We start from the raw sequence: 26,501 nt of genomic DNA, 5'->3' as shown, positions 1-26,501 counted from the left end.
ATAGTATCCCATCATCCAATTTTCTCTGTTCTTTCGTTCCCAGCAAGTCTCGTCAACAAACAACTCCCTACCCGACATTTCTCTCACGTCTAGCCCCGCCGTCCGTGCCTCACCCTCGGCTTCCCTCATCACCGCACTGCCCCCTCCTGGCCTGGCTTACCTTGTCGGGGGAGGTGAGGAGGTCGTTGGCGATGGTGAGCAGGTGGTGGATGGGAACCCTGCCCGCCGCGTAGTCACTCACCACCTCCCGGAGCCTCGCGTGGGCAGCCCTGGTCAACACTCGCTCCGATTTCTCCTCAATCATCGCCAGCGTCGCCTCCATGTTTTCGGCGGACCTCCCGTCGCTGCGTGGTGGCGGTGGCGGTGGTGGAAGAAAGCAAGGGAGAGAAATGGGAAGACGTTTCAATGGAGGGGGACTTGACAATACCGAGGAACAAGAAGAATGGACAAAATGCATTAGTTAGGGATAAGCTATTGGAATTTTGGAGGAGTATTGTGTATTTGTTCACGTGTGTGTGTGTGTGTGTGTGTGTGTGTTAGGTCGGTATTATAAGATACTTTCGCTTCTCACATCAGCTATTTTTAAAGATCAAAGAGGTGATCAATCAGGTTCTAATGAGTGTTTCGTCAGGTTCATGGTACAGTAGAAGGGTCAAACTACTACCAGGGTCATAAAACTACTCCTGGAACTGCCCAAAACTCCTACGAAAGCCTTATCAAATATGTGAACTTTGGCGACGAAATGCTTCCTGTGAGTTTCTGCTGTATAAGTCTTCCGCATGCGTTCTTTCCCATCTGAAATTTATACATGCATTCAGGACAACACCATTAGCATCACCTCCGTCACACTAAGCACCTCGCCGGCATGCAGCGCGCCTCACGATGCTCATCCATTGCAATCAGTCCCGCGCCCCGCACCCCTACTCCGCCAGCACGCCCGCCCGGGATCCAGAGCTCACGACACAACTCAATTTATGGCTCGTTCCGCAGCGGGCCATTTTTCCTTCCTACCGTCCATGGCCCTTAAACCTGTGTGCCTCCTCTCCTCTCTTCTCTCCTCGTTGTTCCACTGTCTCTCATTTTTCTCCTCTCTTCGCCTCTCCTCTCCTCTCCTTTCCTCCTTTACTCTTCTCTCCGTTCTCTCCTCTTTTCACTTTTCGTTTCGTCTCTCTCTCTCTCTCTCTCTCTCTCTCTCTCTCTCTCTCTCTCTCTCTCTCTCTCTCTCTCTCTCTCTCTCTCTCTCTCTCTCTCTCTCTCGCCCGAAGCACCATCTCTTCCTGCATCATTTGTTCACGCTAAATTCACTATTCTTCAAGACTCACCGCCGGCGTCACAACTTTTCTCTATCTTCAAACTCGTACCTTCTTTTTGTACCCCAGCAACCTTGTTTTTTATCATTAAATTACCAACTTTCTTTCTTCTTGACGTATATCTAATTAAGTTTATTTCTTCAGGTTTTAGTCCCGTGGTGAATCTATTTTTGTCCTTTTTTACAGGTTTGCTTTTTTCTTTAAATTTCGGTGTACATAGATTCAGAATCTCTAAACTTTACATGGTAGCGTTGTCTATTTCGTTTTGTTTAAAGAAGAAGAATTGTCTGTTTCACTCAATTATTCAGAATGTCTCTTCTTCCCTTCCTCTGTCAAATTTAATTTCATTCACTTCCGAGGATATTTATTTCGCTTATTACGTACTCTGTTTCTAATTACACATCATTACATTCATGAATCCTGCTTCGCTTAATGGTTTAATAAGCTTTATAATTTATCTTTCTTTGTCTCTGAGTCTGCTAACTTTTTCTTTATTCTCTCTTTGTGTATAAGCCAGGTAGCTCTTATGTTCAGAAGTATACAACATCTTTTCCATGACACAAAAAAAATCTTTCTAATTTTTTGGCTCAGGTTTTAATATCTGTCACAGCCTCCAGCTCTTTGAAGTAATCCACGCTCCTCGCGTCATTAAAAGTAGAAGATAGCAAATTGATAACACACTCACTCACACGCGGGAGCACGCACACGCACATATTAGGGGCCAATAAATTTTTCATCATCATGAGGCAAATGATAATTGGTATGTTTATTTTTCCTCTTTCGAATAATTTTTACTCAACTGAAAACAATGCCATCTCACCTATGCGGCATGACAATATATAATGCTGCGGCGAAATAATTGAACACGGATCAGTGCGCGCCATCCGCAGTCGACATTATTCTCATCATCCATAAGGATTCAAACTTCTAAAGTATTTCTGCTTCTTTATAGAAACTTCGGAAACTTTTCCCTTCCTCTCCATTTTCTTCAACACTTGTTGCACACACGATCACTCAAGTCTGTTTCTCTCCCTGACGAATCGAAAACACCCGTATTGGCAAGGTCCCTTTACTGGCAGGCTGGTCTTCTTTACGGTCAATTTCACAAATATATATCAAATGTAATTTAATTTACTAAACAGAATCCCTGACAATTACGTTTCGCAAACAGAGAGAGAGAGAGAGAGAGAGAGAGAGAGAGAGAGAGAGAGAGAGAGAGAGGGGGGGGGGGGAGGCTGACAGACACCCAGACAGACAGAAAAACAGATAGACAGACAGATACAGAGACAAACAGACATACAGAAAGACAAACAAACACAAACTCAGAGACAAAGAGAAAAATATAAACACACCTCAACAAAAAGACAGAGCAGTGCGAGGCTGGGGCAGTGGAGGGCAGGGGCGGGAAGGGGAAGAGGGGGTAGACACATGGGGCAATGGAAGGGAGGGGCGGGAAGGGGAAGGGGGTAGACACAAGCAGCCGGAGAGGCGCCTCGAGGGAAATCAGAATCTCAAGATATAAATGAATATGGAGGCCAATAACGTGGGGGAAAGGAGGGAGAAAATTCCGGCGAGTCAGGATAATGGTGGCAAGTCTGTGTGTGTGTGTGTGTTCATGGTTCTGTATATTCAGCACAGACAGCAACGGGAACTGCGGAGGCCACTTGGCGCAGCTCTTTCCCGACGTCAGTGAATGGGATTGGGGGGGGGGATGTTAGCGTAAGAGTTTGAAGGGGAAAGGGAAAAGGGGAGAGGTTAGCGTGAGGGTATAGAAGGGGAGAAGGTTAGCGTGAGGGTTAGAAAGGGGGAGAGGTTAGCGTGAGGGTTAGAAATGGGAGAAGATTAGCATGAGGGTAAGAAGAGGGGAAGGTTAGCGTGAGGGTTAGAAGAGGGGAAGGTTAGCGTGAGGATTAGAAAGGGTGAGAGGATAGCGTGAGGTTTAAAAGAGGGGGAAAGGTTAGCGTGAGGGTTAGAAAGGGGGAGAGGTTAGCGTGAGGGTTAGAAGAGGGGAAGGTTAGCGTGAAGGTTAGAAGAGGGGAAGGTTAGCGTGAGGGTTAGAAGAGGGGAAGGTTAGCGTGAGGGTTAGAAAGGGGGAGAGGTTAGCGTGAGGGTTAGAAGAGGGGAAGGTTAGCGTGAGGGTAAGAAAGGGGAAGGGTAGCGTGAGGGTTAGAAAGGGAGAGGTTAGCGTGATGGTTAGAAAGGGAGAGGTTAGCGTGAGGGTTAGAAGAGGGGAAGGTTAGCGTGAGGGTTAGAAAGGGGGAGAAGGTTAGCGTGAGGGTTAGAAAGGGGGAGAGGATAGCGTGAGGGTTAGAAAGGGGGAGAGGATAGCGTGAGGGTTAGAAAGGGGGAGAGGTTAGCGTGAGGGTTAGAAAGGGGAGAAGATTAGCATGTGGGTAAGAAGAGGGGGAGGTTACCGTGAGGGTTAAGAAGGGGAGAAGGTTAGCGTGAGGGTTAGAAAGGGGGAGAGGTTAGCGTGAGGGTTAGAAGAGGGGAAGGTTAGCGTGAGGGTTAGAAAGGGAGAGAGGATAGCGTGAGGGTTAGAAAAGGGGGAAAGGATAGTGTGAGGGTTAGAAGAGGGGAAAGTTAGCGTGAGGGTTAGAAGAGGGGGAGGTTAGCGTGAGGGTTAGAAGAGGGGGAGGTTAGCGTGAGGGTTAGAAAGAGTGGGAGGTTAGCGTGAGAGTTAAAAGAGGGGGAGGTTAGCGTGAGGGTAAGAAAGGGGAGAAGGTTAGCGTGAGTGTTAGAAGAGGGGGAGGTTAGCGTGAGGGTAAGAAAGGGAGAAGGATAGCGTGAGGGTTAGAAGAGGGGGAGGTTAGCGTGAGGGTAAGAAAAAGGAGAAGGTTAGCGTGAGGGTTAGGAGAGAGGAAGGTTAGCGTGAGGGTTAGAAAGAGGGGGAGGTTAGCGTGAGGGTAAGAAAAGGGAGAGGGTTAGGGTGAGGGTTAGAAGAGAGGAAGGTTAACGTGAGGGTTAGAAAGAGGGGGAGGTTAGCGTGAGGGTAAGAAAAGGGAGAAGGTTAGCGTGAGGGTTAGAAGAGAGGAAGGTTAACGTGAGGGTTAGAAAGAGGGGGAGGTTAGCGTGAGGGTAAGAAAAGGGAGAGGGTTAGGGTGAGGATTAGAAGAGAGGAAGGTTAGCGTGAGTGTTAGAAAGAGGGGGAGGTTAGCGTGAGGGTAAGAAAAGGGAGAAGGTTAGCGTGAGGGTTAGAAGAGAGGAAGGTTAGAGTGAGGGTTAGAAAGAGGAGAAGGTTAGCGTGAGGGTTAGAAGAGAGGAAGGTTAGAGTGAGGGTTAGAAAGAGGGGGAGGTTAGCGTGAGGGTTAGAAGAGGGGGAGGTTAGCGTAAGGATGTGAAGGGGGAAAAATATTAGCGTGGGGATTGGAAGAGGGGAGGGTTAGTGAAAGAATTAGAGAAGGGGGGATATAAGAGTAGTGTTGTCTCGTCCTAAGGGAGAGTAGTGACAGCATTTTCATTCCGACGGGGCAAACTGGTTAAGCAATGGTTATCGTGAGGGTTGAAAGGAGGAAATGCTAGCGTGAGAGTCAGAAAGGGGGGCGAGAGTTAGAGTGAGGGTCGGTAAGAGGAAGGCGGTGTCGTCCTAAGGGAGAATAGTGGGATCATTTTCATGCCGACGGGCCATACAGGTTAATATATGGTCCCCTAAAATGTGTCATAAAACAGCCCGGGGAAGAAATGGTGAGGTGGAGAGTTTAGTGTCTCGGCAAACTTCTCCATCTACGGGACGTGCGGAGAGGAGGGGCACATTAGGGCGGATTAAGAACGGATTACGGACGGATTACGGACAGATTACGGACGGGGCAGCGCTGGAGAGGCGAGCCAACGCAGTCTTAGTAATGATCGTGGAGGGAAGGAGCGTCAGGAGCGTTGATACTTTAAACAGGATTAGGAAACCAAGTAGAATTACCTGCCTCAACGTATATGCGCGGTCTGTCTCAAAAATAGTGTCATTATAATTTACTGAACTCGCTGACATATGCAAAGCTTTACGGAAATCACTGAATCTACGGAAAATGGAATACGTAATTGAGAAAGACATGTGAGTTGTGAAGCGACCAACTGGGTAAAGAAAAAGCTCTCCTAAAAAAGAAAATCAATGAGAAAATATAATTATGAGAGTCAAGGTAAGATGAGGGCTTAGCGGTAGGTAATCTAGGAAAATTTGATGAGTAATCGACCGCCAGGAGGAAGAGGGATGACTGAAAGAGAGAAATATAGGGTATTACATGAAAATTTCCTCTAATCATGCCTTTTCTAGAATTTTGATAAAACAGAAAATATTCCAAAGCCCTCTTAAGAACGTGGCATGAAACCACGAATTAATGACCACTTTTCCTTATGTTACCCCTAAAGAGATGATTACGTATTATTACTTTTTTACTGTACAATAATTCAGCAAATTCGTAAAACCTTCAGAAAGAGAAAAATATAGGCTTGAGTGTTCAGTTTTCTTTGGCTTGTTTTCCCAGGCAACAAAACTAAGCTTGAGCATCCAGTTTCCTTTTGTTTGCCTTCACATGCAGCAAAGTGTTGGTGGTGTTGTTTTATATTTGTATTCCCCGGAGCAAGCTCGGGTGTCGACTGACGTAACCAGCCTCGACAAGTCCAGCCGCGAGGCCACTCAGAGATGCCGGAATAGTGTGGCTCAGGGAAGCTCTACAAGGCACCGCAGGGGCCCGTTATAGACCATAGCACCCTTGGGAATCATCAACCTGATCCCATAGCTAGGGGCCGGAATGGAGGTTACTGTATTGGGCGGTGATGGCGGGTGGGCCCCTCAACACTGTGCCCATCAATTATAAGGTTGGTGGTCGGTTCACTGATGTTTGTTGTCGGTCCTCCTGCTGTCATGATCATTGCAACATTTGAGGGGGTTCTTTGATATTTTTTTCTATATTTCCGAGAGTAAAAGGCTTGAAAGATTGGAAATAGAGACCATCTTCTTACCAGAGCAATAATACGATTTCGTGGTTTACAAATTGAATGTCAGAAACGTGTTTATTTCTACTTTTGGAATCACGTGGGTTGTATGGTTCAAAGCCCGGCAAGACGTTCTACAGAGGTTCTGCGCTCCCTGCCGTCGAGCGTGGTGGCCAGCGGCTCCTGTTTAACCTGAAGTTTCCCCGTCGACGCGGCGCCCCAGTGTTTGCTTAAATGGTTTGCATATGATTCAATCTCGGTGCTGCGGCGAAGAGATGATTGTTCAAACGGACCACCGTTTTATCTGCTTAACTTAAACTTTTAAGAAAACTCTCTCTCTCTCTCTCTCTCTCTCTCTCTCTCTCTCTCTCTCTTTTTCCTTTCCCATTTCCCTTTCCCTCAACGTCCTCTCTCTCTTCCCCTCCCTTCCCTTTCCCATCTCCCTTTCCCTCTACATCCTTCTTCCTCTTCCTCTTCCTTCTCTTTCCCATCTCCCTTTCCCCCTCTGCTTTTCTCTCTTCCTCTCCCTTTCTCTTCTCCCATCTCCCTTTCCCAAAACGTCTTTCTCTCTTCCTCTCCCTTCCCTTTCTCTTCTTCCTCTCTCTCTCTCTCTCTCTCTCTCTCTCTCTCTCCTTTCACTTCTCCCTTCTCCCTCTCCCTAGCCCCGCCCACTCACTCTTTCTTGACGGAGGGCGGCCAGGAGCGGCGGTCGTAGGTGGTGCAGGAGTGAGGAATTCGTCCCACGCGCCGCACACACAGGCGGAGGCTGCGGGAATACTTGAGGATGTTGACCGCAGTGTCGTGAGTGACGGCCAGGAAACTTTCGCCGTTCACCTCCAAGATCTGATCGCCTACCTGTGGAGAGCGGGGACGGTGTTGGGTAAATTGGGAGGCTGATAGGCAGAGTGGGTGGCTTAAGGGGCTATTACACTGGGCAAATTTTCCGTGGATCTTCAGTCAAACCACGATTTCCGCTGGAGTGGTTCTTATATTTCCGTGGTTTTCTGACGTGTCCACGATCTTCCAAAGCTACGGTAGATTTCACTGAAGGACGACGGCATTACTCATCATCATCATCAGCAGCAATAACAAGAAACAAATGAGAACCACGCTAGCAAAAATCGTGGTTTGATTGAAGATCCACAGAAAATATGCCCAGTGTAATAGCCCCTTTAGGCAGGAAGGGAGGGAGGATAATTATGTATGGATTAGATCGGTGGATGGGTGGGTAATTAGGCTGTCAGATACGTTGGTAGGAAACTATGCCTAAGTGAGGGAGTAAATTAGGAGGTACGGAGATGACGGCGGATGGCAGATTTAGTTAGATATGATACAAGAGGGAAGACTGAAAGGGAGTAAGCAGATATATGATTCTTTTTTTTTTTACAGGAAGGGAGGCATCTCAAGGGCAAAAACAAAAACAACAGCAAAAAGCCCGCTAGACGCTGCTCCGTACAAAAGCAGAAAGAACGAAAGGCCAAAAGTGAGGTCGATTTCGGGTGAAGAGGTGTCTTGATATACTCTCCTCTTGAATGAGTTTAAGTCGTAGGCAGGAGGAAATACAGACGAGAATTAAAGAATAGGTGATGAAAAACGTAAGATAAGTCCTGGAGGTGTAAATGAAAAAAGAAACGAGAGGAAGAAACGCTCCTAACTGCAGGGTTTTGCAGAAGAATGGGGAAGAATTATGACGTTTATGCCTTTCCTTTATATTCCAAGTTTCTCAACACGTGGATATATTTTTTCTTTGTCATTTTCCTCTGCACAGTTTCTAACCTGACGTCCTTCGTTCCTTCACTACCAGGAGGGTAAGACTAAAAGTTAAGACTGTTGGAACCATCAAAGTTTTCGAAAGAGTCTACAAGAAGGGAATATATGTATAAAGAAAGCGGTAGTGACGAGTGAAAGAGAATGCAAAAAAAAAGAATATACACTTGATAGTGATACGTAGCGGAGAAGCATGAATAAATGAAGATGTAAACTGATTAGTGAAGGAACGAAGGACGTCAGGTTAGAAACTGTGCAGAGGAAAATGACAAAGAAAAAATATATCCACGTGTTGAGAAACTTGGAATATAAAGGAAAGACATAAACGTCGTAATTTGCAAACTTTAGAAAGACGGAGGGTACGACGAGAGCTGATTGAAGTCTATAAACGGGTGGAAGGTTTTAATAAAGGTGACGTCAATGAGGTTAAAAGTTCTGGTTGTAAGAAAGAAAGGTATGGGTTTTAGTTAGATAAATTCAGGTTCAACAAACACATAGACAGGAATTGGTTTACTAACAGAGTGGTGGATGAATGTGACAGGCTTGGCAGTACAGTGAAAAGGGAAAGGTAGATGGGAAAGAGAATGGAGATGAAGAGGAAGAAGGATTTAGAGGGAAAGGGAGATGGGAAAGGGAAGGGAGAGGAAGAGAGAGAGGACGTAAAGGGAAAGGGAATACAATAGATACCTTCATGAAAAAAAAGGTAAATTCATAAATTGGGGAGGACAGGCGAAGATCAGTGGTCCTAGGAACTGCCGACTGGCCTCTTGTTATGTTCTTTTGTTGTGTTATAAGAAAGGAATGATAGAAAAGCAAAACAGTGTGGTGCAGGTATGAGTGAGGCAGTTACCATATATGACGTAATGTAATGGGAATAAATTAGGGGAAATAACTATATGTAATGAGGTACAAATTGAAGAGGATGTAACGAGATATGAATTGGATGTAATGGAGCGAAAAAGTGAAGGAATGAGAGAGGAAAGGAACTGAAGCCGTGGCTGGAAATAAATTAAAGAAAGAAGGAAAGAGATAAAGGAAGACGCAGTAAAAGGAAAGGGTAAAATACATTAGGAGAAACAAGGGAAGAAAGGAAAGGAAAAATGAACTGACGTGGAAAATTAGACAGGAGAAAAGAGCAACGAAATGGAGAAATAAATAATAGCAAAAGATAAGATAGATAAAATTCAAAGGAAGTAATTAGATACATATGACTTAAAGAATGGCTGGTGACGAAAAAAAGCAAGGTAATTCCTAAAGGTACATATAAAGGGAGAAAAAAAGAGAAAGGGAGAAGCTACTAACTGCAGTGCTTTACATAAGAATAAGAAAGAATAAAAGGAAGGTAAAAACAAAGGTCGAAAGTATTGGAACCAGCAAAGTTTTCGAAAAGGTTCACAAGAAAGAAAACGGTAGTGACGACTGACGAGTGAAAGAAAAAGCACAAAAAGAAAAAGAAGTCCTCAGAAAAACAAGTTGAAGGAAGATGTTGAATGAAGATGGAAGGAAAAAAGAGAGTAATACACAAACTTCAGTGAATGAATAAATAAAAAAATAAAGAAGGAATAAGGTAAAATTGTGTGATTGAAATATAAGAAAAAGGAAAATATATTAAAGAAAGACAGAGAAAAGAACCATATAACCAAAATACTGATGAAAACTTATACTTTCGGCTGATGCATGAGACGTGTATGGACGATAACCAAAGAGAAGTTAATAATTCATAAACGGAAAATATACAGAAACAAATAATCGAGCAAACAACAACAACAAAAAGAAAAAACAATCTTGGACCAACAAACGTAAGTAATAAACACTCGCATAAAAAAATACGCACACACACACAAGAAACGCACACACACACACACACACACACACACACACACACACACACACACACACACACACACACACACACACACACACACACACACACACACACACACACAAGACCCCCCCCCCAACACACGCACATTGTCACTTCCTGTCTTGACCTCATAGCGTTAAGACGTGTTTTTTTTATGCTTACCCTCCCCTCCCCCACCCCTCCCTCCAATTTCTTCAAGGAATAAGGCAGACACACAGACAGACAGACAGACAGACAGACCACTATTATCGCCATTAAATAAAGAATCATTACCACAAGTTATCACCACCATCATCACCACAGTCCCTATCATCATCACCATCACAACATCTAATATATCATTCCATATGACATTTTGTGTAATGCAGTGACACTATAGTGACTGCCGGTGAGAGTGCAGAGTGCTAGTGGTGCCGAGGACAGTAGTGATGGCTGTGTTGCCGTTGCGCCTATCTACCTCGTCCACTCATCCCGCTGACACGCCGAGGTCCTTTAGCTACGCCCGTCCGCCCACCCTAATACTATCAAAGGTCCGTTCAAGTGAGAGTGCAGTGCTGGAGCCTCGTCACTCAGGCTGAGCATATTGCACACCACCCCTAACAAGACTGACCAGAAGCCCCCCAACCACCATCTCCCAGCCGAACACAACCCCTCCCCCATTATCTCGCCGGCCCAGGACTTACTAAATCATTACTAAGCTTGTAACCCAAGTGGCTTTTCAACACTGCTTCCCCTGCACCCAGCCATCAACTGTCACTTGACCCATGGACTGGCCTGGGAACGATCTGGGTTCAACACCTCACATACTTGAGGATGCTGTCCTGCCTCGCCATCACCACACTGCACTCCACCCCACCTCCACCTCATACCCCATCAACCCCTCCATTCCACGGATCCACCGGTCCCTAACCTCTTTCATTTTTTTTTTTCCGAAATATAAATTCATCCATACGTAACATGTACGTTTTCAGCATAATGGTTATCAATACTGAATAAATCTTTTTTTTATTATTTCACACACACACACACACACACACACACACACACACACACACACACACACACACACACACACACACACACACACACACACACACACACACACACACAAACACAAACACACACACACACACACACACACACACACACACACACACACACACACACACACACACACACACACATACACACACACACACAAGCCCACAAACAAGCAATCACACAAGCTGACACACAGAAACAACCTAAACACGCTCACACACAAAGGGACGCAAACATATAACATCACAAAAGAAGATCTGACACATGACAGACAGGCGGCGCTCCTTTCCCGCAGTGAAAGCCTACGCTCGCTCGGCAATCACCGGAGTAACACAGAGAGAGAGAGCGGCCCAGCACAATGGGAAGGTAGTGAATGTTGGCGCCCATTTGTAGTTTATGGTAAAGGTGTTGTTGCTCCGGTTGCCTCCTGTCACCCCCACATACACTCTGTCTCTTGCACCCACTCACAGAACTCCCCCAAACCCACACATAACCACACAGAGCCCCACACACCCATACCCACACACGACCACAAAGAACCCCACACACCCACACCCACACACGACCACAAAGAACCCCACACACCCACACGCAACCACACAGAACCACACCCACCAACACCCACACACAACCACAAAGAACCCCACGCACCCACACCCACGCCCACACACAACCGTACAGACACACACACACACACACACACACACACACACACACACACACACACACACACACACACACAGCTACACACACACACAGACATACGGAAACCCACACATAGAAACACACACCTTGAGGCCGGCCTTGTGAGCAGCCGAGTCCTGGTCCACTCCGGTGATGAAGATTCCCAGCGAGTATTCGACGCCACCTCTGATCATAAGACCCAGGGACTCCGACCCCACCACCTCTACCTCGACCTGCAAGGTAAGGGCGATGTTAGGACCTAGGCGGGGAAGTAGTAATATTGGTGGAAAGGGTAGAGATGTAGGAGCAGGAGGAGGAGGAGAAGAAGGAGGAGGAGAAGGAAGAGGAGGAGGAGGAAACATGGAAACATGGAAATGCAGGCAACAGAAAGTCTATTGGCTCATTACGAGGTTGCCACTTGGGGCCTGGGGAGCAGATGAAAGCACCTCGATATTGAGGAGCAGATGAAAGCAGATGAAAGCACCTCGATATTCAGTTTACTCCCGACGCAGCGAAGTGACGGTCGATTCTATATTTGAAGGAGTTGATGGTATTCGCATTTACTACTTCTGAAGGAAGATTGTTCCAGTGGCGGATGACTCGGTTTGAAAAGAAACTCCTTCCGATGTCTGTGTTACATCGACTAGACTGAATGGGTAAACCGTTATTTCTAGTTCATAGGTTGGTTTGCAGTTCAAATAATTTGGAGTAATCGACGTTATTGAATTTTTTCGGATACATGAAGACTTGAATCATATCCCCTCGTAGGCGTCTTTTCTCCAATGTAAAGAGATTGAGTCGCTTGAGTCGTTCCTCGTACGGTTGAGCCCTTAAGGTTGGTATAATTTTCGTGGCGCGTCGTTGAATCCTTTCCAGTAAATCAATGTCCTTTCTGTAATTAGGAGACCAGAACTGTACTGCATACTCGAGGTGCGGTCTTACCATGGAATTATACAAGGATAGCATCACGTCTGGCGTTTTACGCTCGAAGTTCCTCGCTATGAGCCCGAGCATAGTGTTGGCTTTGTTGTATGCTTTTTTACAGTGATTCGCGTGTTTCAGGTCACTGCTGATAGTGACTCAAAGATCCTTTTCCTCCTGCATCGCTTGCAGAGGTTTCCCATTCATGACGTATGTGTGGTTACTAATTCTGGACCCAATGTGCATGACTCTGCATTTGTCAACATTAAAGGACATTTGCCATTTTTCCGACCATTCGATAATGTGATTGAGGTCTTTCTGAATGATTTCGCAGTCGGTCTTTGTGAGGGCCTTTCCACCCACCTTGGTGTCATCAGCAAATTTCGATATTGTGGATTTCAGTCCTGACTCGAGGTTGTTGATATATATGATGAAGAGAATGGGTCCCAGCACTGACCCTTGAGGCACTCCACTAGTGACTGGAAGCCAATCGGAAGGCTGTCCGTTGAGTAGTACTCGTTGTTTTCTGTCGGTGAGCCAATCTCTTATCCACGCGATCAGATTGGCTCCAATGCCAGCCGAGTGCAGTTTCTTAAGGAGTCGCTCGTGCGGTACCTTGTCGAAGGCTTTCTGAGAAGGAGAAGAAGGAGGAGGAGGTGGAGGAGGAGGAGGAGGAGGATTTAGATTAAGATTAGGACTAGAAGTAGAAGAAAGGAAGAGGAGGAGGAGTAGGAGATAAAAAAATATAAGGTTTAATGTCAATGAAGAACAGGACAACACTTGGAAAGATTTTGGCATAGTTACTCATTAAAGACCTTAGTATTACACTCATCACAGAGAAAAATAATTATCATCCATTCTATGAAACACTGTATTGGAGCTCTTTACGGTAGGAGAATACTAATCGATGTAAACCCAACTGAAGTAATTATAGGGTATATATACTATAGAGACTGATAACCCGATCTTACCTCTTTATTCTAATATCAGAAAGGTGGAGGAAATTGTATACTTCCCATATCAGAAAAGGAAAGAGTGGGCCGCGTCTTGAAGTGATGTATAAGGTACTAATGGTTGTAAGGGATTAACTGATGTATTATTTCACATACCCACAAGAACAAAGAGGTCGTTATTAAATTCCATGAGTGATTTATTTTCCCCGGTAATGGTTTCTTACCCGCAATACGCTCTAGGGACAGAGAAACGGAGATGCGCACCGACGCAACGCAGCTTATCTTATGCTCCCCACTTTACCTTTAGTCTTTATATGTCTGTCTGTCTGTACACTTAATCTACACGTTCGACATTTTCCTTGCGTTTCCTTGAGTATTACCTCAAGAGTTCATTGGTCGTCGTGAGTCCTACATTACACTTAACCCTACTTCTAGACAATCTGGAGGCCACGCCGCTAGGGAAAAAAGGGATAAAAAGACTGGAGTACGTAACGTGTCACCTGCTATTATCCCTAACGAAGACAGACAATCTAGGACACGCAACACTTCGCCTTTAACCAAACCGTCAAGGCAACACACACGACGCTGCGCCACGACCCTACCGCAGCACCACGACTCCTGCCCCTCACGACCCGCAAGGCAACGACCACTTTATCGCCCACCGGAGAGGCAAGTACACACAGGAAGTGGAATTATGATCCATCTATACTTCGCGTGGAGTGGCATTACTACACGAAAAAAGGACATTAAGATAAGCCGCTTTCTCCTGTAGGAATGTATAGTAATTAGGCTTCAAGAACACGCACGCCTCACTCAGGGAACAGCACGATAAGTATAGGAAACGTTGCCTGACTTCCGTGCGCCATGATACAAAAGAAAAAAAAAGAAAAATTCGTGCACAGGTAGTCTTCACCTTTTCCTCAGCTCGGTCTGTGAGTGACTTAACACGGCTAGTTAACTGCTATTATCACACCACAGGCAATAAAAATGACTTGGCCTTCCAATTTTCGAGGATAAGGGAGAAATATTGTATTTTTTTATTTACTTTTCGAAGTGGCGTATGGCTTTCTTCTCTCTCTCTCTCTCTCTCTCTCTCTCTCTCTCTCTGTCTGTCTGTCTGTCTGTCTGTCTGTCTGTCTGTCTGTCTGTCTGTCTGTCTGTCTGTCTGTCTGTCTCTGTCCTCTCTCTGTCTGTCTCTGTCTGTGTCTGTCCTGTGTGTCTGTCTGTCTGTCTGTATTTCTGTCTGTCTGTCTGTCTGTCTGTCTGTCTGTCTGTCTGTCTGTCTGTCTGTCTGTCTGTCTGTCTGTCTGTCTGTCTGTCTGTCTGTCTGTCTGTCTGTCTGTCTGTCTGTCTGTCTGTCTGTCTGTCTGTCTGTCTGTCTGTCTGTCTGTCTGTCTGTCTGTCTGTCTCTCTCTCTCTCTCTCTCTCTCTCTCTCTCTCTCTCTCTCTCTCTCTCTCTCTCTCTCTCTCATAACCTTTTTGTAGTCGCCATTCTTTGTTCTCTTCGTAGGTGAAAATATCAATTCCGGCACAGTACAGACCCGAGCAAACCCGTGCATTACATCCAAACCCTCTCGTTTCCCCTCTCGAATCCCTGTGCAGCTTCCTGGACGAGTGGTCTCTCCCGTGTACCTAGGCGAGGGTGTGGTTGGCGGAATGAAGGCATCAACCACTTCTGTCCTCCTACACTCCTCATTTACTCCTCATCCGTCACGCTGAGCCACCTGCGCCGCCACACACACACACACACACCTGTCCAGACGCAGAGAACCATGAGCCTGCACTGGTATCACGGCAGGTGCGCGTTAATTAAGGAGCCAGCCATCACATCGTCCTCGTGCTGGAGATTACCTGCCTGTCTGCATGGGAACGGCGGTGCGTGATGGTGATGTTCCGGCTCCTTTCCAAAGATACATCATTTTTGCAGTACAGGAAGCAAATCAACGGCAAAAATAAGTGACAACCAAAAATCCCGCTATATCCTCCTCCTGCAAAAGATTGTAGAGAGTGGCCAATTGATTTTTTTTACAGTAAAGGAAGCAAATCAACGGCAAAAATAAATAAAAACCAAAAAGCCCGCCATGTCCTAATCCTGCAAAAGATTGTAGAGCGAGCCCAATTGATTTTTTTTACAGTAAAGGAAGAAAATAAACGGCAAAAATAGATGTAAACCAAGACGCCCGCTATGTCCTGCTCCTGTAAAGAATGTCAAGATGGATGTCCGATTGAACATTTCTTAATATATACTAAAATCAGAAATCCGAAACCTAAGGCGGATCCCCAAGCCCATTCAGTATACTGTTCAAGGCCCCGGCACGCCCAACCCTCGCTCGTGAATGTAAATCTATGTGAAAACAAATGAACGTACGAGGAAAGGAAACCCAAACTTGTCGCGGCGTCCCTCTCGAAGAGTTCCCAGATAAACCCAAGACTTTACCGATGATTCTCCGTCCATAACAGCTATAACAATAACTCTCTCTCTCTCTCTCTCTCTCTCTCTCTCTCTCTCTCTCTCTCTCTCTCTCTCTCTCTCTCTCTCTCTCTCTCTCTCTCTCTCTCTCTCTCTCTCTCTCTCTCTCTCTCTCTCTCTCTCTCTCTCTCTCTCTCTCTCTCTCTCTCTCTCTCTCTCTCTCTCTCTCTCCCCTTGGCACCTCTCCCGCCCCCATCTCCTTTAACACATCAATAAGCCACAAAACAAGGCCATCATGATAGCTTAATTATTTCCTTCTGTCTCTCAGCTTTTACGGGAGTCATTAATTTCTCGCGTAGGTGAAGACACACATTTTTGGTCTTAGTTTTCTTGCTTATGGTGAGTGATGTAATGTTAGCGCGTGGTACTCGAGGGGTGTGAGAGAGAGAGAGAGAGAGAGAATAAATGAATGAATGAAAAGAAAGAAAGAACAAAAGAATGAAAGACTGAGAAATATGAAGAAAGAAAGAAAAGAAACAGAATGAATAAACGAAAATTTGGAAAGTTTTCGTTTAGTCGGCGCAACATCTGTGGTCATATGCCGGAGAGAGACAGGAGGGGAAGGAATTATATGAAAAGAGAACATATCCCAGGAGACGGGACACAACCCCCGATTAATACCTGATACCCATTCACTGCTGGGTGGACAGGGGCGTAGGGTATCGGAAAAGCCGCCCAAATTTTTCCAATCGCCCGGGAATCGAACCCAAGCTCTCTCGGTTGTGAGCCAAGTGCGCTAACCACTGCACCACGAAGCCCCCCTATGAATAAACGAATGAATGAAAGAAACAGTAAGAAAGACAGAATGAAAAAAAACAACTAAGAGAAAGAGAAAAAATGTAAAAAATGAAGAGAGAAAGAAAAAGAAGAAAAGAAAGAAGCAAAGAGGAAAAAAGGGAGAAAAAGTAAGAGAAAAAAATACAAATAAAGAAAAAATGGAACGGGGAAAGAAAAAAATAATAAAAAGGGTAACAAAAAATCAAGAAAAAACATGGAAAAAAAGATCGAAATAAATAAATAAAAAGAATAGAGACAGAAAAGAATAAAAAAGGAAATCCCACGCATGAAATATTTTGAGCCACGTAATGGGATTGAAACTCTTTACAGGCGCACGAAAGATTAGAAGGACAGACCGCCCACTCATGAACTAACAGGAGCAATGGCGGAGGTGCGTGCTAAGGAGAAGGTGACGGTGGTAATGGAGGAGGAAGTTATGGGGTTGATGGGGGCGGCGGCGGTGGAAGTGGTGGTGGAAGTGGTGGTGGTGGTGGTGGTGATGGTCAGCGTGATATAGTGAGGGCGATAAGAGGTTCTCTGTCCGACATCTGAGCCAAGTCGAACACACACACACACACACACACACACACACACACACACACACACATACACAAACACACACACACTCCATTAAAACATTAAGAGTTTACAGGAGGCCACTCAGCCAACAGAGGACAGCTCTTGTAAACCTAACCTACTTATTCCCCTTAAACATGACTTTTTCAGACCTTTTAATTTATATTTTTGTCGTATGGGCACCCACCATGTGTCTCTAGGTTTGTTCTACTCAACCACCACTTTTCCACCAACATTGTCAAAGTACTTATCAAATCTCAGTTTTTCCACCTTCAAACTATAAATGCAGATCCTATTCCACCAAAAAAAGGAATCTTATGTCGGTATTCTCAAACGCTTCCACCTCTCGCATCATCTATTTCCAAAGGTCAAAAAGGAGATTAATCCGCTTCTCATGAGTGTTCTTTTTAGGTTCAGAGTACAGAAGAAGGGTCAAACTACCAGCAGGGTCATAAAAGTAACTCTGGAAATGCCCCAAACCCCTATGAAAGCCTTGTCAAATATGTGTTTTAGGGCGCCGATCTGTCTGAGAATACGTCTCTTACTCTCTCGATCCACTTTAATCCTTCAATCAAGTCACCGATGACACGTACCTTTCAGTAGAACGTAAATTTATATGTCTCAGTGTTGCATAGTCAGGCAAATTTCTTAACCCATTTGTAATTTATATGTCTCAGTGTTGCATAGTCAGGCAAATTTCTTAACCCATTTGTAATTTATATGTCTCAGTGTTGCATAGTCAGGCACATTTCTTAACCCATTTGTAATTTATATGTCTCAGTGTTGCATAGTCAGGCACATTTCTTAACCCATTTGTAATTTATATGTCTCAGTGTTGCATAGTCAGGCAAATTTCTTAACCCATTTGTAATTTATATGTCTCAGTGTTGCATAGTCAGGCAAATTTCTTAACCCATTTGTAATATTTGTCGCACCCTTCTGGACGCACTTCACCATAATATTAATGTTCATTCTATTGAAATAGGACCAAAGTTGCACGGCATAATCGAGATGAACCTTGAGAATAACTTCATCGTTTCTATTACTTTCTCAGACACATATTTTCCAAGGTTCCTGTAGCACAGCAGAAATAATAAAAATAATGATAAAAATTATAATCATAGCCATAATAATAGTAATAATGATAGCAATAATAATAGAAAAAAATAATAACAAAGAGTGCATATATTCCCAGAACGTCTATGAGAAGGGATATTAAACTTTTTCTTCAATAGAGTGCAGAATACCCAGAACCTACGTCACACTGTTCACATACACACACACACACACACACACACACACACACACACACACACACCATTCAACACATTCCACCTCCTCCTCCCACGATACCACACCGGCTTTCCCGACCATTCTTTCCTTTCACTTCCACTCTCACACTATCCTCTAGCCCTCCTCCTCCTTCTCCGCCTCCTCCTCCTCCGTCCCCTGAAAGCCCGCCGCCCGCCAAAACCGAAGGGAAGATAGCGCCGCCCTCCTTCCTCTAACTTTTAAGAGGAAATGAAGAGTGAAAAAGTTAAAGATCGCCACAGACAAACTCGGGACGTTCCTCTGATCCACTGACAAAAGGTGCCGTGTGTGTGAGTGTGTGTGTGTGTGTGTGTGTGTGTTTTGAATGGCGGTGATGTAGCGGAAAAATAAAGACTCACTATAAGATATTTCCTCTCTCTCTCTCTCTCTCTCTCTCTCTCTCTCTCTCTCTCTCTCTCTCTCTCTCTCTCTCTCTCTCTCTCTCTCTCTCTCTCTCTCTCTCTCTCTCTCTCATCCGTACGTGTTCCTCCAGTTTTTAGAACAACCTCGTGACCTCACCGTGTCGAGAGAGAGAGAGAGAGAATGCTATGTTTCAAAAGAGATAGCCAGGAAAGACGCGAAAGGAAGGCAAAAGATAAAGGAGAGGAGCGTAGGGAGGACGAAGGGGCGGGGAAGGGAAAGGGCGGAGAAGGGAAGGGGCCGGGAAGGGAAGGGAGAGGGAGGAAGGAGAGGAGAAAGATGGCGGGCTGTGTCGGTTGGTGTTGGTGGAAATGAAATATATACGTAACTAAAATGCAGCCGTCCCGAATCCTCCTCCCCTCATCCTTTGTTCCTTCCTTCTATTGCTTTTCTAATGTCTTTTCCTTCTCGGTGTTGATCTTTATTTTCCATTTTCCAGGTTTCGTGTCGTTTGTTTTCTCCTTTTCCCGATCGTTTTCCATTTTCCATTTTCATTGTCTTCTAATCCTCTTTTCTATTTTGTTTTTAGTTTTCCTTTCATGCATGGTCTAAATTCCTCTTCCTTTTTTCTTCTTACCGTATATATGATTCCTATTTCCTAGTTTTCCTTTCCTGTATATTCTATTTTTCTCTTACTTTTTCATTCTTACCGTTTATATCACTTCTGTTTCCTAGTTTTCCTTTCCTGTATATTCTATTTTTCTCTTACTTTTTCAATCTTACCGTTTATATAATTTCTGTTTCCTAGTTTTCCTTTCCTGTATATTCTATTTTTCTCTTACTTTTTCATTCTTACCGTTTATATCATTTCTGTATTTCCTAGTTTTCCCTTCCTGTATATTCTAATTTTCTCTTCCTTTTTCCTTCTTACCGTTTATATCATTTCTATTTCCTAGTTTTCCTTTCCTGTATATTCTATTTTCCTCTTCCTTTTTCCTTCTTACCGTATATATCATTACTGTTTCCTAGTTTTCCTTTCCTGTATATTCTATTTTTCTCTTACTTTTTCATTCTTACCGTTTATATAATTTCTGTTTCCTAGTTTTCCTTTCCTGTATATTCTATTTTCCTCTTCCTTTTTTCTTCTTACCGTATATATCATTTCTGTTTCCTAGTTTTCCTTTCCTGTATATTCTATTTTTCTCTTACTTTTTCCTTCTTACCGTATATATCATTTCTGTTTCCTAGTTTTCCCTTCCTGTATATTCTAATTTCCTCTTCCTTTTTTCTTCTTACCGTTTATATAATTTCTGTTTCCTAGTTTTCCTTTCCTGTATATTCTGTTTTCCTCTTTCTTTTTCCTTCTTACCGTATATATCATTTCTATTTCCTAGTTTTCCTTTCTTGTATATTCTGTTTTCCTCTTTCTTTTTCCTTCTTACCGTATATATCATTTCTGTTTCCTAGTTTTCCCTTCCTGTATATTCTAATTTCCTCTTCCTTTTTTCTTCTTACCGTTTATATCATTTCTATTTCCTAGTTTTCCTTTCCTGTATATTCTATTTTTCTCTTACTTTTTCCTTCTTACCGTATATATCATTTCTATTTCCTAGTTTTCCTTTCCTGTATATTCTATTTTCCTCTTCTTTTTTTCATTCTTAACGTTTATATCATTTCTATTTCCTAGTTTTCCTTTCCTGTATATTCTAATTTCCTCTTCCTTTTTTCTTCTTACCGTATATATGATTTCTATTTCCTAGTTTTCCTTTCCTGTATATTCTATTTTCCTCTTCTTTTTTTTGTTCTTACCGTTTATATAATTTCTATTTCCTAGTTTTCCTTTCCTGTATATCCTATTTTCCTCTTCCTTTTTTCTTCTTACCGTATATATCATTTCTGATTCCTAGTTTTCCTTTGATGTATATTCTATTTTCCTCTTACTTTTTTCATTCTTACCGTTTACATCATTTCCGATTCCTAATTCTCCTTTCCTGTATATTCTGTTTTCCTCTTCTTTTTTTCTTCTTACCGTATATATCATTTCTGATTCCTAGTTTTCCTTTGATGTATATTCTATTTTTCTCTTCCTTTTTTCTTCTTACCGTATATATCATTTCTGTTTCCTAGTTTTCCTTTCCTGCATCTTCTATTTTCCTCTTACTTTTCCTTCTAGATTCTTTTTTCATTCTCCATTTTCCATTCATCTACGTAGCTTTTTTCCTCCTAGTCTTCCTATTTACTAGTTTTCCTTTTCTGTATTTTCTATTTTCTTTTCCCTTTTCCTTCTCAGAGCTATTTTTCATTTTCCATTTTCCTTTCGTCCAGTTTTTCCCTCCTTGCTTTCCTTTTTCCAGCTTTCCATTCTTTTATTTTCCATTTTCCTTTCGTCCAGTTTTTTCCTCCTAGCTTTCCTTTTTCCAGCTTTCCTGCCTTGTGTTTCCTATTTTCCTTTACCTTTTCCTTTTCAGATTTCTTTCTTCATTTTCTATTTTCCTTTCGTCTAGCTTTTGCCCTCCTAGTTTTCCCTTTCCCAGCTTTCCTCTCCTATATATTTTCCTCTTCAATCGTTTTTTATTTTCCTTTCGTCCAGCATTTTCTTTCTCTCAGCTTTCCACTTCTAAGATTTCATTTCCTGTATGTTTTCCTTTTCAATTTCCTTCACTGCGTTAATTTAGTTTCCTATTTCCTTTGCAGTTCCTTTTTTGTATCTTCCCTTTTTCTCTTCTTTTTCCTTATCAACTTTTTTTTTATTCTTAATTTCTTTGGTTTTCTTTCGTGTAATTTCTCTTCTCCTCTTCCGTTTCCTTCTCATTCGTCATAATTTTTTAGTTCCTATTTTTTTTCTGTACTCTATCCTCGCTTTTCCTTTCCTCATACTTTTCCTTCTCGTCGTTAGTCTTACTGTTCGTTTCCTAGTGTTTCCTTTCTGTGTCTTCTATTTTCCTTTTTCTTTTTCCTTTTCAGAGTTTGTTTTTGTTTTCATTTTCACAGTCTTCTATTTTCCTCTTCTTTTTCCCTTTCAGCTTTCATCTTTTCTTCATATTTCCTAGTTATTCCTCATGTGGATCTTTTCTTTTTTCGTTTTCATTCTCGGCGTTCATCCTTTTTTTATCTGTTTTCTGTGTTTCCTTTCGTATATTTTCAATTTTTCCTCAAACTTTTTTCATCTTCTTTATCCATTTCCTAGTTCTCCCTTTCGCGTATCCCCTCTTTTCTTCTTTCTTTTCCTTCTCAACGTTAAACCTTCTTTCTATTGTCCTGTTTTCCTCTCGTATAACTTCTATTTATCCTTTTCCTTTCTTTATATCATTTATCCATTTCCAAGTTTCTCCTTTCGCGTATCCCTTCCTTCATTTCCTTTTCCTTTTCCCGCTCACCGCTGATATTTTACTTCCATTTCCTTGTTTTCCTCTCGTATATCTTGCAACGTTTTCCTCCTTCCTCACTTTATCTAAAATTCAAACTCCTTACAAATTTATATCTCTCCCTCTGCTATTTTCTCATAATGCTTTAGGTCTCTCTCTCTCTCTCTCTCTCTCTCTCTCTCTCTCTCTCTCTCTCTCTCTCTCTCTCTCTCTCTCTCTCTCTCTCTCTCTCTCTCTCTCTCTCTCTCTCTCTCTCTTCCTTCTTTCTGTCTTTCTTTTTCTTGCTCTTCTTTGTTTATTTGTTTGTATCTTTCTTTCTTTTTCCTTTCTTTGTTTCTTTCTCTCTTTCGTTATTTCTTTCTCTTTCTCTCTCTCTCTCTCTCTCTTTTTCTTTCTCTCTCTCTCTGTCTCTCTCTCTCTCTCTCTCTCTCTCTCTCTCTCTCTCTCTCTCTCTCTCTCTCTCTCTCTCTCTCTCTCTCTCTCTCTCTCTCTCTCTCTCTCTCTCTCTCTCTCTCTCTCTCTCTCTCTCTCTCTCTCTCTCTCTCTCTCTCTCTCTCTCTCTCTCTCTCTCTCTCTCTCTCTCTCTCTCTCTCTCTCTCTCTCTCTCTCTCTCTCTCTCTCTCTCTCTCTCTCTCTCTCTCTCTCTCTCTCTCTCTCTCTCTCTCTCTCTCTCTCTCTCTCTCTCTCTCTCTCTCTCTCTCTCTCTCTCTCTCTCTCTGACTACCCTACACCGTTGCCCTTTCTGATTCAGGCTGGAAGGAGTGTCGAGGATAGAGAGGATAGAGGGAGAGAGAGGCTTAGGAAGGGAACGCTACCGATTTTACCAGCAGCCCGATACGAAGGAAGGGTCCATAGGGGGAGGGATAGGGAAGAAGAAGGGATCATAGGGAAGACCGGTGGAATGAAAGGGGAGGGAGACATGTAGAAGCGATAGATGGAATGGGAAAGGAGATGAGTGACAGAGGAAAGGAGGGGTGGAGTCACATAGAGGAGATGAAAAAGAGAAAGATCAATGGAGGGATTAAGAGAAAGGAGAAAAAGAAATCGTTGGAAAGGCGGGAAGGATGAGGATAGTGCGTCTTAGAAGAGAGGAGGGCAGGAATGAGGTGAAGGGTCTTAGTAGAAAGGGGGTCAGGTATGGAAAAAAGAAGATGGGTAAAGAAAGAGAAAGGAAAGGAAGGAAAGGAAAGAAAAGGAAAGGAAAAGAAAGGAAAGGAAAGGAACGGAACGGAACGGAAAGAAAAGGAAAGGAAAGGAAAGGGAAGGAAAGGGAAGGAAAGGAAAGGAAAGGAAAGGAAAGGAAAGGAAAGGAAAGGAAGGGAAGGGAAGGGAAGGGCAGGGAAAGGAAGGAAGGGAAGGGAAGGTAAAGGATTGGAAGAAATGAGAGGTAAGAAAAGAGAATGATAGGGGAATGACGTTGAAGGGATGAAATAATGTCAGCGAAAGGAAGGACAAGGAAGGAATAGAAAGGTAAAGAAGCTGGCAGGGAAAGGAGAGAAAGATAATTAATCGGAATGAAAGGGTAGGAAATGGAAGCAAGGATGGTGAAAGGGAAGAGAAGGGAAAGAGGGAGAGAGAGATGGGGAAAATATGGAAAGGAATTGGCCGGAAGAGATGGGAAAGGAAAAGGGAAAGTTAAGAGAGGAAGGGAATGGAAGAGAAAGGAAGGGAAGGGAAGATGGGAACTGAAAAGAAGGGAAGGGTAGGAGTTGGAGGGGAGGAGAAAGGAAAGGAAGGGAAGGGAAGATGGGAATTGAAAAGAAGGGAAGGGAAGGAGTTGGAAGGGAGGAGAAAGGAAAGGAAGGGAAGGGAAGATGGGAACTGAAAAGAAGGGAAGGGAAGGAGTTGGAAGGCAGGAGAAAGGAAAGGAAGGGAAGGGAAGATGGGAGCTGGAAAGAAGGGAAGGGAAGGAGTTGGAAGGGAGGAGAAAGGAAAGGAAGGGAAGGGAAGATGGGAATTGAAAAGAAAGGAAGGGAAGGGAAGATGGGAACTGAAAAGAAAGGAAGGGAAGGGAAGATGGGAACTGGAAAGAAGGGAAGGGAAGGAGTTGGAAGGGAGGAGAAAGGAAAGGAAGGGAAGGGAAGATGGGAACTGGAAAGAAGGGAAGGGAAGGAGTTGGAAGGGAGGAGAAAGGAAAGGAAGGGAAGGGAGAGACAGGGAAGAGAGAAAACGGAGGGAATGAGTTAAGGTTTGTCTCGGACTGATTTATTTCCCCATTTTCCATAGCACCATCATTTTCCCGTTCCCCTCTCAACCTTTTCCTCTTATTTTTTCCCTTCCACAACATAACCACTTATCAACTTTTAAAGGATCCACAAAAAAACATGACAGTTACGTTTCTCTCACAAAATATAGGCCCAAAATAGAATAAAGGGGAAAAGAATCTTGAAAGAGAAAACGTAATAGATGTTAGGATATCTTGGTCACAATTCATTCAAAAAATATCGGAAGGATTATGTGCGAGGCGAGAAGGTTGAGGATTGGGAGCAGGAGTCTAACAGGCCAATATTCTCAGACGCTCTCGACTCCCACGGCATACATTTTCAAGGTCCACAAAGGAGATTAGTCGGATTCTTATGGGTATTTTTTCACATTCATGGTGCAGAAGTCTTGTCAAACTATCACTAGGCTCATAAAACTATCCATGGCAGTAACACAACCTCTACGAAAGCCTTATCAAATGTGGGTGTATGTAATAGCCCAGAAATGTTTTAGAATATGGTTCCGCAGGCTTTTCCGGAGGCAACGTTTTTCCAAAGGTCACAAAATAGATTAATCAGGTTATCATACGTGTTTTTCACATTCATGGTGCAAAAGTCTTGTCAAACTATAACTAGGCTCATCAAATTACCCATGGCAGTACACACAACCTCTACGAAAGCCTTATCATATTTGGGTGAGTAAGCCAAGAACTGTTTGAGCATATGGGTATAGTTTACTCTGGAATGTCGGGATGCACTGTGTTTCCAAAGGCCACGAAAGAGATGTTAGTTTTTCATTGTTGTTTTTCATATTCTTGATGAAAAAAGCTTGTCAAACTATTACTAGGCTCATAAAACTACCCATGGAAGTACTCACAACCTCTACGAAAGCCTTATCAAATATGTGTATGTAATAGCCCCGAAATGTTTTAAAATGTATTAAAATATGAGTCCGCTGGGTGGTAGGGAGGCACAGAGTGTTTCCAAAGGTTACAAAAGAGATAAGTCAGGTTTTCATGCTTGTTTCTTATATTCATGGTGCAAAAGCCTTGTCAAACTATCACTAGGCTTATAAAATTATCTATGGCAATACACACAACCTCTACGAAAGCCTTGTCATATCTGTGTGTAAGCCCAGAAATGTTTGAGAAGTATTTGCACGATGGAATGTCGGGTTCTTATGCGTGTTTTTCCACATTTATAGAGCAAAAGCCTTGTCAAACTATTACTAGGCTTATAAAATTATCTATGGCAATACCTACAACCTCTACGAAAGCCTTGTCAAATGTGTGTGTAAACCCCAAAATGTTTGAGAATACGGGAACGCTGGAATGTTGGGAGGCAGAGAATATTTCCAAAAGCCACAAAAGAGACGAATCGGGTTCTTATGAGTTTTTTTTTTTTGTATTCATGGTGCTGAAGCCTTGTCAAACTATCACTAGGCTCATAAAAATACCCATGGCAGTAACACAACCTCTACGAAAGCCTTATCAAATATGTGAGTGTAATCCCAGAAATGTTTGATAATATGGGTCCGCGGCATGTCGAGAGGCAGGAGTGTTCGTGTGGAGGGCAGGGAAGAATGCTAACACTTGTCTCGGCCCCGAAATGTTTGATAATATGGGTCCGCGAGCATGTCGAGAGGCAGGAGTGTTCGTGTGGAGGGCAGGGAAGAATGCTAACACTTGTCTCGGGGCGCTGGCCGTGACGGTGGAGTGGCTCCCTGATGAGACTCACTTGGCACCGCCCACAAGAGACACACCTTTTCGCTTTTTCTTATACTTTTGCTTTTGAAACCGTCTCCACATAGCGTCTCGTGGTTGCTGAACAGGAGATATATTCCCAGCTTTTCCTTTGAGGTTCTTTTCGGGGTGTAAGGTTATGCAACACAGGAAGGGAAAGCCATTCTCGGGGCTAAGTCCTTGTCATTAGTGTTGTTTACGTGCTGTACGTGGACGATGTATCTAAAGGCGGG

At 43.5% G+C, this 26,501-nt stretch overlaps 1 protein-coding gene across 4 annotated transcripts in view; it reads right to left on the bottom strand.

The window, feature by feature from the left end:
* Window positions 1-26,501, bottom strand: part of LOC127004779 (uncharacterized) — a 356,605-nt gene that overhangs the window by 63,290 nt on the left and 266,814 nt on the right. For all 4 annotated transcript variants that reach the window (XM_050872895.1, XM_050872885.1, XM_050872905.1 and 1 more), the window contains exons 7-9: window positions 11,700-11,825; window positions 6,913-7,091; window positions 161-344 (exon numbers count right to left, since the gene is read on the bottom strand). In XM_050872895.1, coding sequence (XP_050728852.1) covers window positions 161-344; window positions 6,913-7,091; window positions 11,700-11,825 — 489 coding nt within the window. The remainder of the gene's footprint in view (window positions 1-160; window positions 345-6,912; window positions 7,092-11,699; window positions 11,826-26,501) is intronic.

This window comes from Eriocheir sinensis, chromosome 3, assembly GCF_024679095.1.
Source record: "Eriocheir sinensis breed Jianghai 21 chromosome 3, ASM2467909v1, whole genome shotgun sequence".
Taxonomy (NCBI): Eukaryota; Metazoa; Arthropoda; class Malacostraca; order Decapoda; family Varunidae; genus Eriocheir; species Eriocheir sinensis.
Note: the sequence above shows the minus strand (reverse complement) of the source record. Positions and strands in the feature narration are given on the sequence as shown.